The following is a 20,619-nucleotide window of genomic DNA, read 5'->3' as shown; positions in this document are numbered from 1 at the left end:
TTAAAGAAAGCAAATAGAATTCATCTATAAATTAGAGACAAGTAGTCAGAAATCGTCATCTCCTTAAGAATAACATCAAACAACGGAATATTTAGACAAAAAAAAATCTTTCAAACATTTCATAAGATTAAAAAAACTAAATTAAAAATATTTTAAATTTGTGATACTTAAAACTTAATTAAATATTTAATGACAATATAATTAGAGCTATCAATTTGGTCTAATCCACAAGGCTTGATTCTGGTTCATGTGGGTTGGATTAAAAAAGTCTACAAAATCAAAAAAATTCACAAAGTCCAATAAATCAAGTTAGGATCAAAACATGAATTTCCTTTATAAACATGAAAAATAGATTATTATTTTAAAGTATATTATTAAATTTTTTATTTAGGTTGACCTGTCTCAAGAATCAACCTTTGACCATTAGTCTCGTCAATCAGTTCGACTCGATTCGACAAATATTATATAAGAGAAATTTCACAACCTTCCAAAAATAACAGGGATATCACACAACTCTCCATAAGTAATATGGGATTTACAAACCTATTAAACCTATTAAGTAACTGAGTTTTTACAAGTATTTGAAAAATACTAAAATTTTAAAAATCGTAGATAAATTTTGTCATTTTATAAGTTAAAATTTTTTTAATTAATATGTTAGGGACACTAACTTCGCAAGAGAGTGATAAATTGTAAGTAGGGATGTCAAAAATATTCATACCCGCAGGTATCTGCGGATAAAACCTGCAACGGGTAGAAAATAGGATATTCTAACTAAACAACCGCGGGTAACAGGTATGAGTATTTTTTATACTCGCATGTTAACGGCACGAGATTGTGTATCATTGTATCCGTACCCGCTATACTTTAATTTAATTTTTTTAAAAAAATTATTAAAACATCAACATATTGATTTGAAATGGATTGTCTTTTATCAATTGATTTTAAAAAATCTTTGTTTATTTCTAAATTGTCATTCAATACTATTTAGATGAGTTATTTTCACTTTGTTTGAAATTCATAAAGGTTATGCATTGTATTTTTATTTGAATTTATAATTTTTTTTATTAGATATTTAATTTTTCTTTTGTAAATACCCACACATATTCTTGGATATAGGTACGGGTACGGGTACCCGCACGAATATGGATATGAATACGGGATGAATATTTATCCAATGAGTAGGATATGAGAGAGTTATTATCCGTATCCTACCCGTCTTGTCAACCTCCCTAATTGTAAGTAACACACTTAATATGGATTAAAACCTTTGGAAACACAAAATATAACCCATTAAAATTAATGTTTTTTTGTGGTAAGAATATCTTTAATCTCTTATAAAAAAAACTTAGTTCTTCTTACTTTAATACTGAATGATATAAAATATCAATTAATGTTTTTATTTGACAAAGCAAAAAGCAAATTCACAAAATTTTATTTAGAGACTGTTTTTCCAAATTTAAGAATTTTTAAATTCTATATGCTGCTGTATGTCATATGTGACTTCAATTCATTTATAATTTATATATAGTGAGTGAAGGTTAGAAAAAGCTACCATTCAAATTAAACATAAAATGATTTCAAATATGATATAGTTTTTAAATATAAATTATTATAAAAGTTAGGAAAAAACAACTTTTCCGCTTTTCTTTGCATGAATGAGCAGAAAAATGAAAGTGATGTGCAATTATTTGTTTTTCAATTTGCTGTATTGATTTTTGAACTATTATTTCAAATATGCGCATCTAAAGTTTCAGTTCCTCAAATTTCAAGAGAGATAAAGCGAAAAAAATAAGTTGTGAAAAAACAAATGTAATATTAAAAAGTATTATTTTATTTTATTTTAAATCAACTGTGTATATTTGTATCCTTTTTTTACTTTAATCTAAGAACACTATTTCCCTTCATTTCTCATCAATTTTTGTTTTTTTTTCTTTAATTTGATTAATTTATTTTCTTTCAACTAAATAGACTTAATCACATGTTTTTTTTATACTGAGAATACATAAAAAAAATACAATACATCAAACAATGATTGGATATGAATAAAAATAATTATATATGACGGGATAAAGCTATGCATGATTAAAGAATTTGAATAGAATGATATGTTAGTTGTCATGTTCTTGATGGAGTTTAATTAAGGAATGATATGTTGAGTCAAGATGTTGAAGCCATAATGATTAAGCAATCCATTTCAGGAACTGATAATAGAAAAACATCACATATCATGTGAGATTAATACACATAAATGACTATAGAAAATTACACAATAAATCAATCAAAAATATTCTTGATGTGATCCATAAAGAAAATCAGATAGATTACTTTTTGTGTGCTATATATATTATATAAAATTTTGTTTAATTTGCTAAAAGGTATAATAGTAGTGAGGAAATAAATATTTATTTTACATCCGATATAACAAAATTATACAGCAGCAGAAGAAAAAACAAATAAAAACTTTATTTATTTGTTGGGATACTCAAGACAAGTCAAGTAAATAAATAATTGATATCAATTAATTCCAAATTTTAAGACTTAAAATTTATGATTTTTTAAAAAACTTAAATATGCTTATAGTCATTAAATTTTAATATGAAATTAAACTTTATTTGTGTTCCAAAATTTAATATAATTTAGTTTATAATTTTAAAAACAAATATAGTTCTCATATCCTAGTTAAATTTTTTTGAGGTATCAAACATGATTTAGTCTGACGTTTGAAGTGCTTATATCGTTTGACACGTTCCAACTCAAAATACTAATTTAGGAATCTCTTTAACACTTAAAAAAAATAAATTAAGATCATTTGATAAAAATGATTGCATCTATTCATTTGTAAAAATTGAGAATAAAAATGTATAGTGTTTGAGACAATAACAAATTTTAATTTCGTGTTGAAGTTTAGGGCTACAAACATATTTAACCTAAATTTGTATATTACTTAATTTTATCACTTGATATAAATTTTTTAACTAATACATGAATTCTTAATAGTTTCTTTCTAAAGTGTAAGTTAAGTTTTATCACATATTTATTGTTGTTGTTAGAAGTGGGTTTTAAGCTTAACTCAATCTCACAAAACCAGCTTGAAAGGTGAGGTCTGTACCTCACTTATACACTATGTAATTGTCTTATCTCTAGTCGATGTGAGACTTTCAACAACTACAAACACTACAAAAAATTTCATAATTGTTGACGAAGTTTTATTGACAAAAAAAATATCGTCAACAACTATTAACATATTTTATTTGTAAACTTTAGAACTTTTATTACCAACAAATATTTGTATGTGCAAGATAGTAAAATTTGTCATAATATATATATTTTTATTATAGATGAATATTTCGGTTGGTAGTAAACTTTTTTAGAATTTGTCGATAATTAAACTTTTTAAAAATCACTGGTAATTGAATTTCTAAATATTTGTTGGTAAATTTGTTAGTAGTTGACCTTTTAAAATATGTTAGTAATTGACTTTTTTTTTTTTAAATATGTTAGTAATATGAGCTTTTTCGTTGGTGATTTTGTTTTACTGATAAAATTTTACTATTACGAAGGGATTTTGTCTATCGACAATTATATTTTTTAATGTAGGGAGGATATGTTTCTTCCACCCATTTATTTCAATACGCATTCTTTGGTCCTAATTGTTGTTAGATTTTTACCATAATGAGACATTTTATCTCTTGGTTTAAATCACACAAGAATACAACCTTGTGTAAAAATAGCTTTTCACAACAACTTATTATGCTAAATAATAATCCACTCGGCATAATAAGCGTCACGGTAGCATTATTGTAAATATGAAAAAACTTTTTATGCCAGTTATCACTAGAACCGCCATAGAAAGTGAGCACAATGGCAATTTCATAATAAAGTAGAAGATATTTTATGCATGTTATTGGTATAGAAAGTGAGAGCGCCGACAACATCCCAATAAAGTATACGATTTTTTATGCTAGTTATACCTAGAACCGACATAAAAGGTGAACACGTATGTTATTTTAAATTTAAAAACAGGTATTATACCCATTTTTCACTACAACAGACATAAAATCTTTCTCTCACACTGACTCTCGTCTTCTCCCTCTCACTGGTGGCTCTAGTCTTCTCCCTCTACAAATTTCTCTCATTTTCGTTTTGTTCAACCTTGAACTGAAGTCTGTTATTAGTGTTGAATGATGTTTATTGGGACAATATCACAATGTGTTTACTATATTTTCTATGTTGATGCCAGAGTACTAAACCTCCTTCGCAAAGAAGTGTGTGATGAGAGTGGTATTAGAGGCGAATAAACGATTGATGAGAACGCAAACATCGCGAATGTGAACGAAAAGGCGGAGGAAGCGAAGTAGGAAGTGAATGGTAGTGACAATAAGCATGACGTCGGGGAGTGTGCTACCTATATGGTGAATAGGATTTTATAGAGAAGTTGAGAATGGAATGACAATGAGACTTTTTATGCCAAGTGTAGCATAACCAACATACAGAGCGAAAAATTTTCATACCGATTGTGACTATACCGATTCTAAAATTGATATAAAAAGTTTTTTTTTATCGACATAAAAAACCTTCATTGCAATTGCACTAATGTTAACATTCATGAGAAATGTGTAATGTTTAATTAGAAGTCATTTCAGCATGTATATAAAGATGTACACAAATTTTCTTATTTGAATTTTGATAAAACATATTCTATCTTTTAGTATATTATTGATGTGTTGTGGTGTGGGATGCATTATTTTGAAAGATGTTGAGAGGGAGAGAGAAGAAAACAGATAAATAGTAGAGAAGTTGCTAGGGGATTAGAAAGGAATATTTGGAAGAATGAAAAGGAATTAAGAAGGTTACAAAGAATTTGAAATTATTGAGTTTAGAATGACAAATATGTGGAAGCAAACAAACAAGCCTTTAGGCCCTCTTTCTTGGTTTCGGTGTCCCTTCACACATTCAGGTAAATGCCTCAATTATTCACCATTTGCTTAATCACTATTACACCCACCCTTCTTCATTAATTGCCAATCATAAAAATCACCCAAAATTGCTATCCAAATTTCATAAATTATCGTCATTACATTGACACGTGTCACGTCACTTTTTATAATAACATTTTAATTGAGCTTCTTAGATTATGTACCAAGCAATAAGAGAAAAAGGAAATAAAACATTGAAATTTTAGAATATCTACTTGCGTGTGCTATTAGTGGTAGCATTAAATTGTAGGGAAGAGTTTAACAAAAGATATGATAATTACGTTTTTGTAACCTACACACACCATAAAATTCAAAACATGTGAAAAGACTAACTAAACCCTTCGTCATTTCAAGAACTCATGTAGTCATGGTCAAAAATCACGGAAAAGTTTTTCTTTTTACTCACGAATAGTGATAGATGAATTTTAATTTTTTTTAGTGGGTTTCTTTAGGGTGATGACTTAATTTTTAATTTGAGTGGTACGCTCTCTTGGCTTGCAAAAATGGGTCGAAACAAAAAAGACAGATAAGAAATTGAACTTGTTTCCATCACTTTTTTTTATAATTATTTTAATTATATATATATATATATATATATATATATATATATTCAAAATTTTTAATTGATCAATTAATTTTTAATTTAATAAATTAAAATAATTATTACATTTACATATCAAATCATTCTATTATAATTTATAGTTGAAACTTTTATGTGTCAATGATTTAAGTTACAATACTGTTATATATTTATATTTTTAAAGAAATAATATAAAAAATTTAATAATTTAAATTATTTTTATTTTTATTTTTAATTAAGAAAAAAGATCTTCGACCTGAGGTAGACTAGCTTGTAAATTTGACAGTACGAGGATCAGGTAAATGGGTTGACAAGTTAAAATTTTTAACCTGATTCGTTCTATTTTGGTAGCCTAGTGCATGATTCATAGTTCATGATCGACATATTTTATAACTTATAATTTTTTCTGTTATTTCTCTATTATACTTTTAAACAATACTCATTAACACTAATTTTAATGTTTTAAAATATATTAAAAAAATTATAGTATACTAATATATCAATGTGCTTTTATTGCTCACAAGACGACAACATATATATAAAAAAGAAAATAAAAGAAAACCTAGTGGTCGACATCAACTTAAAACAACAACACTAAATATTGTCTAGATTTTAGTTACAGTTTTGTCTCCTTCGAATATTAGAAAGTGTCTGCATTAATCTAAAGTAATATTTGGTTATGCAAAATGAACTGCTTCTTGAATGTCACAGACAACGTTTTTGTACTCAGAAAGTGATTATACATGGAGAAAGCATGAGCATATTGTTAACATCAGAATTCAACCCTAATAAATGCAATTATGATAATTATTGATTAAAGAGAAGAGAAAATTGTAACACAAAACTCCATCTTAAATACTGAAAGGGATATACAAGCATAATTAAAGCCCCAATAGTCAACTTTTTTTTTTTAAATTAAAGTTTTATTTATTTTTTATATATAGTACATCCACTTATTCTAGCTTAATTAAAGTTGGGTTAGGTTAAGTAAGAACATATGCTACTAAATCCGTATGTCTGTGTCAGCTTTAAGCATCACGCAAAATATATACAACATTTTTCATAACAATCCTTTAATTTCTTTTCACTTTAGTTTAATTAATTTCTATGAACTCATCAGGTAAAAAAGTTTTACACTCTTAATTAATAGACAAAAAATGATATACTTAATGATGGATTTTAAGTAGGGTAGTGTTACATTGGACCAATCCAAATTCAATAAATTTAAAATTTGATCTGTTTAATTAATGGGCGAATTTTAAATTTTAATCTAATTTAAATCACTTTAAATCCATATATATAAATTTGACATTAAAAATAAAGACTGTTAACTATATTTAAATGGTGAAGTTTAAATCTTAATTGGAATAGATTTTAAAGAGTTAAAATTTCAATTAGGATAGAGTCTTGAGGATTTAGATGGTGAACTTAGGTTTAATTCAACCTCAGTAATTAGTTTAATAAAATCTTTATTTATAAAATATAATTTAGTTATATCTCTAATTGATATTTCCCTTTAAATGATACTTTGATCTATATCAAGTTGAGATTTTGAAGAAGGACAAATTAAGAATGTCTTATCCAAGATCATCTTCTGCATAATATGAATAAAAAGGGGGGTAATTGCAAACTAATGAAAATTGTCTAAAGTAACTTAATATGAATATTCATTTTATATTTTCTTAAATTAAAAAAATACAATCACATTATAATTTATTTGATTAGATTTAAAATGAATAAATATAATTCAATTAAAATAATTTGGATCAGATCAATTTAAATATTTATATCTTTTTTACCTCTTTAATTTTGAGGTATGTGATATGCATTACATCTATAACAATATATAAGGGGATTTTCTTTTTTGTGTCCACATTTCAAAATATTAATTTTACCCTTTAAATATAACAATTTATTAAATTTTTAAAAATTGATCGTTATTTTTATAAGTTTTTTATAAAATCGGTTATCTCTAGTTCTTCTCTTCTTCTTTATTTAGCAATGGTTATTCTTTCATCTGTTGTGATATATTTCACTTTATTTTTATAAAAATATATAAAGGGATTCCCCTTTTTGTGTCCACATTCCAAAATACCAATTTTACCCTTTAAATATAATAATTTATTAAATTTTTAAAAATTGATTGTTACTTATACAAGTTTTTTATAAAATTGGCTATCTCTACTTTTTCTCTTCTTATTTATTTATCCATGATTATTCTTTTATCTGTTATGATATATTTCACTTTATTTTTAATAAATATAATTTTAATTTATATATTAACTTAATAACATTACAATATTATCACACATATTTAAAAAATCATATTAAAGAATTGAGAAATTTTCTTTTGCATAAGTATATTAGTACCATCTATGAATATATAAATTAACGTTTGCAGGAAGTAGGTATCTCGTACAAAAATTTCGTATTGCAATTTCTAATTAGTTAATCTTATAAAAACTCAAACATTTTCTGTGCATGTACTGCTACTCTTTCTTCTAGATAGATGAATATGCAGTACTCAAATATGCAATTAGTTTTTTTTTTTTTAATTTTTAATTTGAGATAATGAACATGTTTAGACTAAGTAAAGTTATTATAGGCACATAAACCTTCTTTTAGCATTTAGAAGCCACGCCTATCTATTTCTCCAGTTGAAGTATTATGTACTGCAATAAAAAATAATGTTATGTAAGAGGATGATTTTTAGCTATTTAGAGTAAAAGTTGACAAAACTCATTACAAATTATAATTTCCAATTAATTTAATATAAACATTTACTTTTTTTTTTGTTATCCAACAAATAAGATAGATGGATATCTGTATTATTTAAAATCATACAAAAGTACTACTATTATTTTGTTTAAAGTCACAAGTACTCCAGAAAGACAAATTATATTTATTTTTAATTATTTAATATAAATAAATATTTAAACTTCTATAAGGTCTACAAAAGATTAGTGAAATATGAATGTTTAAAGATATAAGTCCATTTAAATATGAGTATCTCATTAACTTATCGATGAACACACATTACTCTAATAAAATATTAAGCCAATAAATTTATATTATTTAATTTTATTATTTATACTAAATGTGAGAATTAGACTCACTTAAATTTTTAACAAATTAAACTTTTATTTAGAGGCTAAAAAAAAATTCACCATTAATATATATATGTTATCATCTTTAGTCTAAAACTTTAGGTATTCTTACAAATGGATTTTATACTTTAGATACTAATACTAATATTTCAAATAAGATTATGTTAAACATTACTTGAATTTTGACAACTCAGCTATATATATTGACACCCCAAAGTCCACTAATCATTTGTCATTGCATGAAAATTTATTAAAATGAACGAATAAAATAAAATAAAATAATACAAAGCATGAAGACCACACCAAACTCATGATAAAAATTACACTCGACGAAACATATGCAAACTATACCTGTTATGAAAAAATATATATATATATATATATATATATAAATACATGGAGGTAAAACATTAAACATTAAAACAGTAAAAAGAGTTGCACCCTGACTAATAGATATAATTTTGTACCTAATCGTAACTGCTTGATCTAACAATTAATATCAAAGTCAAGATCACGAGTTGGACCGAGTGACATCAATTGTCTCATAATAAATGTCAAATGAGCCAAGTCACAACAATTAAATAGAATCGTGACATTTGGCTTGTTAGGCTCTTAAGTAAAAAAAATACTTTTGGCCTAGTGGTGACTAATAATTATAGCAATCATCCAAATAATTACAGTCATTTTAATCAATTTAATCTTAATACTATGATGTTAACTAATTGAGATTTTTTTAGCTTGCAAGTTTACATATCGAATTAAGAAAAAACCTATAAATTAAATTTTCATACTTATTTGATATATTATTGTAGGAGAAATTAATCTGTGTTCTGGGTACGAACGAAGATGAAGAAGACATAGTCATGAGATAGAAGAAGAAGAAGGGAGGAAGTGGCAGCAGAATGAACAGTGGAGTTCCTTTTTGATTACTCTCTTTAGTGTTTAATATATTTCACCCCGTCCTCTTTGGAGAAAGAAAAATCAAACACAGCAAAACTTGTCCCAACTTTGCACTTTGCAGTTTTTGCGTTTATTGACTACGCAGAAAAGAAGAGAAAAAGCAGAGTTAATTAAATAGAAAAAAAAGAATTGTTGGAGTGTCACTTTCCTATATATACTCTCAACTCAAGTTAGCCAGCAAAAAACACTCTCATCTCTCTCTTTCTTTCCCATTCCTTTTACATTTTTTTTGTTTATATTATATGCACCACTACACATCTTTCTCTCTCTCTCCATGGTTTTGTGTAGCTGAGAAAGTGTCTTCTCTTTCAAAAACATTTTTCACATATTCATCACTTTGCAGCTCCTCAATTAATCACCTTAACTGATTAATATTCTAGCTCCCTTTTCTGTTTTTGTTTTGTAGCTTCTGGGGTTCTTCTCTCATAATATATACCAAATTTCATACAGTGGAAGAATAAATTTTTATATATATGTGTGTGTATTTAAACACCCTTTCCCTTCCTTCAAATTCTGAATTCTCCAGTGTGTTTTTGTTTTCCTATTTTGGTTTTGTTCCCTGTGTTGTTGTAGCACATCATATACTATAGATTGAAATCATTTCTGGGAATATAGGTGATTGATAAAATGCCCCAGAATAGCATTTTCCGAGACCAATCATCGAATCAGATTCCTGATCTTTCCCTTCACATTAGCCTCCCAAACAGTGCTCCTTCTTCGATTTGCACTGGAGAGGATTCACCCTTTGATGCATGGCCACACCAAGATGACTATGCAGAAGAAGGCTTCAAATCCCACAGTGATGGTTCAATCAAAGGTTGTAGCCCTTACCACACAGACACACAACTGTCTTTAGCAAACTCCACAACTGTCACTGTTACTCCCTCTGAGGCTGACAGCACCTGGAGGAAGAGAAACTTTGTTAGACTTAGCCACCATGGGGTTTCTGAGGCTCAAATAAGACTCATCAATGGAATCCCTCTCTACAGTAACCTTTCTTCTTTGGACAACAACACTAGTACTGAGAGAAACCCCACCAACAAGTTTTCCTTTTCTTCTCTATATTCACTTCCACACCCTCCTTATTCTTCCAATTCTGCTCCTAACTATACCTATAATGGTGCTGTTGGGGGTGTAGCAGGAGAACCAATCTCAAGGCCCCAACAGTTTCAGCACTTTGATTACCCTCAGCAGCAGCAGTTTGGGAATAGTTCAAATTTTGGAGCTTCTGAATTTTCTAATAATGGATTTGTGAGATCAAGAATGTTGCCAAGGAATCAAAGTAATAAAAGGAACATGAGGGCTCCAAGAATGCGTTGGACTAGTTCTCTTCACAACCGCTTTGTTCATGCTGTTGAACTACTCGGTGGCCATGAAAGTGAATCTCTCTTCCTCTTCCCTTTTGCATAGATATGTGTGTGTGCCTGTGTGTCTGAGTTTCTGTGACTGTGTTTGAAGACTCATTAACAAAATGAAAAATTACATATCCAAGATGTGAAATTAAATCTAGGTTTTGCCGTGTTTTGAACTGTTGTGTTTGTTGGATGTTAGGGGCTACTCCTAAGTCAGTTTTGGAACTAATGGATGTGAAAGATCTAACACTAGCTCATGTGAAGAGTCATTTGCAGGTATATATGACTTACATACACCTTACCCTCATTTTTTGTTATCCTCTTCTTCCATGTAAAACAAAATCATAGAAAGAAAAAAGCTTTCTATTTCTCTTTCTCTTTCTCTTTCTTTCCCTCTGTGTTTTGTTGCGCCTGTGTGGACTAGGGTAGTGTGTAGACTTTGTCCAAGGTCTATCTATCCAAGGGGCCGCACAGGAACCGAGGCATGCAGTGAATGAATGAATGATGAACAGTGGAAGTTGTTGTTTGATGCAAGAGGAACATGACAAGTTCTACTTTTCATGAGAGAGAAAGCCAAAGAGATAAAAGATAGAAAGAGAAAGTAGGAAAAGTAGCCATCATTTCTCAATAATAGAAGCAATTACTTACCTTACCAAACATCAACCTCGTGGTTATTAAACAAACAAACCCACAAAAAGAAGCATCTGATTTGATTATTTTCTCCCCTTTTTTATTCTCCTTCAAAATCTTCTTCATACACAATTCAGATTTCCCATCTATCATTGCTCTTTCTCTTTTTTAATATATATAAATATCCATCTCTTTCTATTATATTAATCTTTTCTGTCTTTTTTTTTTGTTACTGCAGATGTATCGGACTGTTAAGAACACTGACAAACCTGCACCTTCTTCAGGTAATTCATATATAATTTGTAATCACACCCTAGCCGCTTGTAATATTTTACCTAATGCAATTCCTTGATTTCCGCTCCAAATTTTTTAGCTCAATGTTTTCAATTCCCATGGAGATTCCCTAACACCCCTTTATGACTCAGACCCTCTTAATCTATATCCATTAACTAATAATTTCTTCATGTCTGCATAAATATTGTAAAAAAGTTAATGTATATGCACAAAAGAAAAAGATTAATTATTGACTTGTATATGCGTATGTGATGATGTGATTTTGAATTTATATTAATGCTTGATTACATTTACATAATGCAATAAAACAGATGGGGATGAGGATTTCATGTCCATAACAGTTCCAAATAATCAAAATACGAATTTTTTACCCAATCAGAGAGGAGCTCCAAATGCATCCATGGATCATGATAAGGGCTACACATCCAGCAATCTGTGGGCTAATTCTTCTACCAGGTAATCTCTGATGTGTGTGTGTGTATGAAAATGTTTCAGTGTCACTATCTGCATGGTGCATGGTGTTGGATTTTCACTATCTATATATATGCAAGTGTTCATATATTTAAGATTTGAGTTTAATAATTGGAGTTGGGGAAAATCTGAAATCCAATGTACACCCTTTTGTGAAACTGAAAAAAGTGCTTCTCTCTGACAACTTTTGCTTTTCACTTATTTTCTCCACTTCTGCTTTCTTTCTCTCTTTCTGAAGATCAAAGTAGCGATTCCTCATTTGGTTGATACCCCTTTTTGATACAATGTCATTCACCCTCTTTAAATGTGTAGAAAGCAAAGTTTCCTGAAACTAGACGAAATTTAGTGGTTATGTGCAAGTGAAAATATACATGGAGAAGCTATTCTCTCCACTCTTGAATATGCACCATTTATGGATTAACATTCTACTTTTAGAACAGCATATTTCTATGCTCTACATTGACTTATGCAGTTTCTTTCTCCCTTTGGCTATGATCATTCCATGAACTAATGGACTTGCTTTGATCTCCATTCAGTAACTAACATTACTTCTTCACAACACTATACCGTTATCAAATTAGGCTTTGTTTCTGTTCCGATTTTTCTTTTCCTTTGGTCGTACATTTGGTATTTTAGCTTTATCAAAGATTGATGCTTGGTACTATATAGTTTCTAATTCAAAATTTGAGTCAACTAATACGACAAAAAGGGCTAAAAACTTAGGTGTGGCAAACTCCTCCTATGATCCTAATCGCAGAAAAGACATTTCTAGCGAGAATTGCAATGGAATAGGTAGAAAACATATCCTTAGTGGAAGTTAAGGTTCAAATATATACAATTCTGAAAAAGTTGTCATTCAGTGATACTATACAGCATAATAATGTCTTTATACTATGATAAACTTCTTTTTTGGACTAAAAATGGCTAATATTTCAGACACAGAAAATCAAGCAAAACTTAAAGGTATTCTCTGGTTTATGACTATTTTGTTTAATACACAACTTAGTTTGTATGAGATTACATGAAATCATATTATATATATAGATTTCATGACCATCATATATATATATATATATATATATATATATATATATATATATATATCTTTTGGCTTCCCTATGTCATGAAAATGGTGGTCAAGAATTGAGTTGGATTCTGATAAGCTTTAGCTCTGATGCAAAATTGTCTCGGTCCTCACGTTTGTACTGCAAAAAAGTTTCTTGGAGTCAGAAAGATAGACAGTGAGGTTGAATTCTTTGTTTCTCTTTTGCTACACAAGTCATAGTTAGAAGAGAAGTGCTGGTACAGGGATTTTTCAACACTTTTTTTTATTGATATTGAGTTTTATGAGCACTACTATTAACAACTAAAGCATGTTTCTTAAATAGTAAGAATTAGACAAATTTATAGTTAAAATTTATTTTACTGTGAAAATGTACTAGCAAAGTAATACATTTAAGTGCACAACTTATACATCTAGAAGAGAAACATTATAAGTACAATATTTTCAATTTTCCATGTTTTTTTTTTCTCAAAATGTTGTATTTGATAAGAAAAACACAAGTAGTGGAGTTAAGTAAAATGTTGTATTCAAAATAATATGTTAAAAAATATGCATTGTAGTAACTTTCTGATGTTCAAAGATGATTTATCAGATACCTCAAGAATCTTTAGACCGAATACATTATTGATTTAGTGTAATTAAATAAAACAGATAATTTTATTTGAAAGGATGAAAAATGAATAATAATTGTGTATAAGTATTCTAGGTGATTAATTAAGATTTTATTTATTTATTTATTTTTAATCTTGATCATTCACTTAAGATTGAAATATGACTTTTATATTCTAATTTTAATGTTTGTACAGTTTTTATATGACTGAAACAAATAATTAAACTCAGGTAATTAAAATTTAAAATATAAAATCATATGGCTTTCAAAAATAACCATGTTTTAGTCTTAATTATTAATTAGTTATGTTATTTGCCTATTATATTGTGAACATGTGTGTATGTGAAAGTTTGGATTTTTTAAATTTAAATATAAAATGTATAAAGGGATCATAATTATTAATTAATATCTAGTTTATTACTAGAAAAGTGTTTATGAGTTGAACCAATCAATTTCTTAAATCCAAATCCAAGCTCACTATAGATCAAGTAATGATTGTTTTATAGAAACAAAGAAAAAATAATTATTGAACAAAGAATCAAACTAAATCATATCCCATACAAACTTTGAATTCAAATGTTACACAAATTTAAGTTTTTTTTTTACTAATATAAAATTTTAAAAAATTGTTTTATGATATGTATTTTTAAACAATTATATTAAATAAATTAAATATTATATAGTATCATTTTGGTCAAACTAACCTGAAATGCAAGTCAAACCCACCTGATAAGCTACAAACCTAGCTAGGTTATTGGACAGCCTGTTGTCCCTAGCAAGATATTGAAATAAGATTAATTTCATTTTGAAAAAAAATATATAAAATATATAAAATTGTAAATTTATTTTCCCATTTTAGAGTGTCAGACTCTAATTTTCTTACCGAAATTATAAAAAGCTTACGTGTGAAAGAATGAAACAAACACAATGAAAGCTTCCAAAAAGAAAATTAATTCTTCTGCTTCCTAGCTTATTAGAAAAGAAAGAATTGAAACAATACATAAAAGAAAGTACTTTTAAAAATTAAATTTTATTTGATTAAAAATAGATAAATTACTTGTTGGGAACACAATGTTTAGCCTTCATATTATTGAGAAGACTTTCAGTAAGAAACAAAAGTTATGTTTGGATTTATCAACAATTCCACCAGCATTATGAGTTGTTCACATGCACCATATATTAGATTTTTTTTTGGTGCTGTGTTTAAAATTAATTTTTGAAACTTCATAAATTATATATATATATATATATATATATATATATATATATATATATATATATATATATATATATATAACTCATTTCTTACATGTTATTATAAAATGTTGACATGAAAATTCTCGCAAAATAGGAAAATTTCTAGCAATAATTAACTTTGATGTCACTTCAAATAGGAAAAGTAAAACCGCAAGAGATCTTCATGAGTAAATTACGCACAAATAAACTTACATCACATTAACTTAAATTTATAATGATGTATAAACACAAGCTTAACCTTAAATTAAATTAAGTTGTATATAAACTTTAGATAATAGGGTCCTTCCCTATATTACTATATTGTAAATTTGATATTAGTGGATACAAGTCATAAATGGAATCATTATGACCATTATAAAGGACAAAAATGTGTTCAATTAGTAAGGGTAAATAAGAAATTGAATTGGTGTTTTATCTTCAAAAAAAGTTTCCCTTAAAATCAAAAGTGCAAGGGTTTGTTTTTCAAGAGTTTTGATTTTTCACTAATAAGAATATAATTTCTTAAAGAATAATATTCTGTATTCCTAGATATTTAATTATCCAATATATGACATTTTCACACAAATTAAAAATTTGTTTGTAAGATATATTTTGAAAAAAAAAACATTATTAATATATATCATCATGTTCATTACCTACTCTCCAATAAGGCTTAATTAAATCAATCTCAGAACAAATTATATACTCTCTCTCTCTCTTCATATATAGATAATTAGTGGGAATTATTTAAAAACAGCTATGGCAGAAAGTAAACTTAAAAAAAGCTTCTCAAACCTTAAAATACACACATTTACTTTTTTTTTTTAGTTAAAGGGTTTGAAAAACTTTTCGGATACTCAACTATTTGTTTTTCATCAAAGTAAACAATAAAATTATATCTGAAATAGTATATGATTTCATATACATATTCAAAGGTTTAATTAAAAGACATAATTATGAAACTACGTTATATTAACAGCTTTAGGTTTAGGTTGTTTAACCTATTTTAAAGAATATAAAACTAATAAAAAGCCCCAAAATCAGAGTTAATGGAGGATATGTTCTTACATCACAAACAAACACTGACTCACAAACACACGCATATGTTCTTGACTTCCTTTTAAAAACCTAGATTCCCTGTTATTTGGTCTTTTTTCATTATTCCTTGCCGTTTTCCTGATTATTTTTCTTACCTTTTTCTGATAAATTCTCTGCAACAGAATTTTATATTGTATACTACAATGAAATACATCTTCAATTTATTCATGACATAAAATGTTGTAAGGCATGAACAAAAAAATAAAGTCTTTTAAGGGAATGAATATATACATGTACTCAAAAGCTCTGAAACTTTATATATAATTTCTGGTAGAAATAACTGCAGATGGCTTAAAGTCCTTTCTCTGATCAAGGTACGAATGAAATAAATGCACATTGACCATCACAAATGTTTGTTTTAACGTACTATGAGAAAGAGTGGTGTTAGCGGTGTCAAAATACAGTGTCCAATATTAAAATATCAGTGTTCTATTCTGATATCAGTAAACCTAATTATAAGATTTAACTTATAATCTTTACTTTATCATGAGATGAAGAATATATATATATAGTTACTTTTGAGAGCTTTAAATGGTGAAAAATCTGATATCAAAAGTGAAATATACTTGTTGGAACATATTGTAACATGTAGAAACAATATCTTTTTAATGCATGTGTTGTTTGCATTATATTCATTCAAATTTTAGATCTTACAAAAATGAAAGCATAAAGTATTTCTTATACAAAGCAAATGTTCCCTGTATTTTATCTTGAAAAAGTTAATAAAGTAGGTAGCATGTTCAGTGGAGTAGAGAAGAATTAAAGCTAATTCACACTGCAGAAGAACTAAAGGTGTACGTATATAAATTTTCATAGAACTATCATGTTTAAATGTTTGTAATGATGGCTTCATGGTTGTAATTAATTCAGCTCTTTCACTTCAGACAACAAATTTGTACAACAATTTACAATCATGAAAAGATATATAAAAAAGAGAGAGAGAGAAAGGATTGAATCATATAGTAAAAGAAATGGAGAATAAAAAGAAAAGATTGTTCAAAACTCATAATAAGAGATTATCATATCTGTCTTTTCAACTAACATTGACTAGATATTTACAATAAGAAAAAAATGATATATATACTTAAAACTAAAGAAAGACAAATATGTAAATATATAAGCTAATTTAAATATAATACTATGAGCATATTATCTATCATATTATATTATATTATATATATATATATATATATATATATATATATATATATATATATATTAATCAGACATCTTATCTCGATTAAAGATAAAATGAATTTATAATTAAGTTTAAAGTTGATTTTGTAAAGTTGAATTAGGTTTGAAGTTCATTTCTTAATCAGGTATCTAAATCATGAGTTTGAGTATGTTCTAGTCACATTTATTATTTGTTAGGTATATGGTGTCATCCGCCATCACACTATTCATTAATGTTTAGTTTTATGATCGAAATGTATATATATATATATATCGGTATGAGAGAAGTGTCACTACTAAAAATTCTCATATTACATGAAACTTTTCTTGTAAATTTGTTAAAAAAACTTTTAAAAAACAACTTTTTTTTTGCTAATTTTTTAAGAATCTTAAATAATGAATAATTCATTTGTGGATAATTATTTCCTACAAAATTATAAAATTTGTAAGTATTTTTTACAAAATTTGTTATGAAAAGTGTTTTATACAAAATATTTTATAAAAGAATTGGCAGCAATTTTCTGTAAAATGTTTTTTCATAATAAAATTTATAAATATTTTTTACGAAAAAAATTTCAAAATAAAATTGACAAGAAATATGAGTTTTTTTAGTAGTGTATGTTAAAGATCACATTCATGTATTATTAAAGATCCCATACATGTATCACTCTTGTATTATTGTTCCTCCTTACCTGAATTCCCTCTATTTCTTTTGTCTTCGTTATCCTCGTCTGTGTCTTTCATACACTGGTAGCTGCTTAGTTTTTCATATCTTAGTACTGTTTATTATTTTGCTTGCAACATGTTAGAGCTCACAATAACATAGTGAAACAACCAAAACAATAATTTGTCTAAAATAAAGATCGTGACATAATTAATACTTTTGGCTGTCACATTAAACTTCTGAAAACTTTGTTCTTTGAAATGACTCACAGTAGAGGAGCACGGATACAAGCTAGTGCACATGATTTGGAAGAACTTAGTCACCACGAAATCCTATCATCTCAGCAATATTCTGGGAAACTTTCTGAGGTTGTGACTTCATCATCTTCACATCAATGAATATATCTGTTGAGATCGATAAGAATATATAGTCTGAGTTGATGACAGTAACTACTTTGTGCAGGGAAACAACTACATACAAACAAGAAGCTTCAAGGATCAAAATCCAAGCTTGGAGTTCACCTTAGGGAGATCAACACAAGAATGAACAAGCCTAATTTTAACTGGTTTACATGATCACTTTATTATTACTAGCCAAAAATAGAAAAGATTAATGCACAGGAATATAAATTAATTAATATATAATATATATATAATATATATAGGCAGTGCTTTTTTCAGGGCAAAGATGTAATGCACTTTCCACAAATCTAAAGCATCTCTGTATATTCTTTTTGGGGCAAAACTTATTTAGGTTGTGTTAGTCGTTATATAAATGTTATTATAGTTAAAAGTAAAAGCTGAAGAAAAGAAGGAATCAGATGTATAATAAGGCCTTTGTTCCCTCTTTCTTCTTTCTTCTTTCTTTCTTTTTTTTCTCCTTTTTCCATTTCCTTTTCCCTTGGTTCTTACAGATTTGTCCATGCACAACTTTTCTTGAGCCTCATTTTGATTCTTGTGTGTGATATTCAGTTGTGTGAAAAAGCTTGATATAGCTGGTATCTATCATTATAGTATACTTTTGTTCCTTGGATTTTATCCTTGACTTGTGCACAAGGGATATATATATCATGAAAGCTAAGAAAAACAGTGATGAGAGTGAAAGATATGAAGAATATATTAGTGAGTTTTCTTTCATGTGTGTGTGAAATCACATCTTTTGGCAAATCCTGAAAAAAGAAAGGTGTTTGTGCTTAAAAAAAATTCCAGATACATGGGCTATGATTGGAAGATATCCACGTTACTTGATACTGTGATTTGCATGTTTGTGTTGTGATTGTGGCTTGCATTATGCCCCACTTATGAACTCCTTTTGGCTGATATGATATTCCACTGACTTGATGCTCTGATGGAAAAGCCAGTTGCAACAGCTGTAACCTTAAGTGAAGCATATTCAAAAAACAGGTTACAAACAAATTATATATATATATATATATATATATATATATATATATATATATATATATATATATATATATATATATATATATATATATATATATATATATATGGCTAAATATATTTTGCGTTCCTTAACTTTAAGTGAATTGTGAAATTAGTTCATTCCGAAATTTTAGATCAATTTAGTCATTTATCTTTTGAATATATGTGAATTTCGTTCTTTTAATCAAATTTTGTTATGTTTATTTAATGTTTCGTAAGTATTTCAGGATTGTATTTGAGTTGTTTATACTGTTTGACATATTTTTGCTTTAATGTTAAGTCAAAACACGCTTGAAATGTCAAATAAATTAACAATTTTTGATTAAAAAGACTAAATCCACGTATTTCGAAAGATGAAGAACTAAATTGATTCAAAATTTCAAAATGAACTAATTTCAAAATTCACATAAAGTTAAAGTTAAACGACAAAAACATATTTAATCATATATATATATATATATATATATATATATATGAGCATTTAGGTTGTTAGAGGCTTCTATTTCATCCTTTAGAGAATGACATTGTAACTAATTATATATTTGTATTTTGCTGTATTAATATTAATTGAGATTACTGCCATTTTGTAATTGAAAAGCTGTAGGGTTGAATTTTTAAAGGGATATAAAACTTAAAGTTTAAAAAAAAAAAAAAGATATTTAGGGTTTGGTGCAGTAAAAAAAGATGGGGCAAGTTGATGAAGATGAAAAGGTTTTAGATGATTGCATGATGAGAACATTAATTGCAGTAGAATGTGAATGTTTGAATTATTATTTTAGGAAATTTTAGCATGGAAGATGATGTAAACACAGTGAAAGATGTGAAAGGGACTGAAAGCTCCACCACTGTAGGCCAAATAAATAATTGAAAATCACATATCACTGCTTCAATTGGTCCACACCTTAATTAAATGCCCTTTGCCCTAGTTTCACCTAAGTTTATTTATTTCATCATGCT

General features: G+C 27.4%; 1 protein-coding gene across 1 annotated transcript; it reads left to right on the top strand.

Moving 5' to 3' along the window:
• The first annotated feature begins 9,554 nt into the window (after positions 1-9,554).
• Positions 9,555-18,906, top strand: LOC114181041 (uncharacterized). Its single transcript, XM_028067360.2, has 6 exons — positions 9,555-11,004; positions 11,178-11,254; positions 11,847-11,892; positions 12,214-12,358; positions 18,492-18,588; positions 18,683-18,906. The coding sequence occupies exons 1-6, from the start codon at positions 10,254-10,256 to the stop codon at positions 18,764-18,766; spliced, it is 1,200 nt and encodes a 399-aa protein (XP_027923161.1). The 5' UTR covers positions 9,555-10,253; the 3' UTR covers positions 18,767-18,906.
• Positions 18,907-20,619: the final 1,713 nt, after the last annotated feature.

This window comes from Vigna unguiculata, chromosome 4 (genome assembly GCF_037176805.1).
Source record: "Vigna unguiculata cultivar grain cowpea cultivar isolate G323 ecotype 2 chromosome 4, ASM3717680v1, whole genome shotgun sequence".
NCBI lineage: Eukaryota > Viridiplantae > Streptophyta > Magnoliopsida > Fabales > Fabaceae > Vigna > Vigna unguiculata.
The sequence above is the reverse complement of the archived record's forward strand: the minus strand, read 5'-3'. Positions and strand labels throughout refer to the sequence as shown.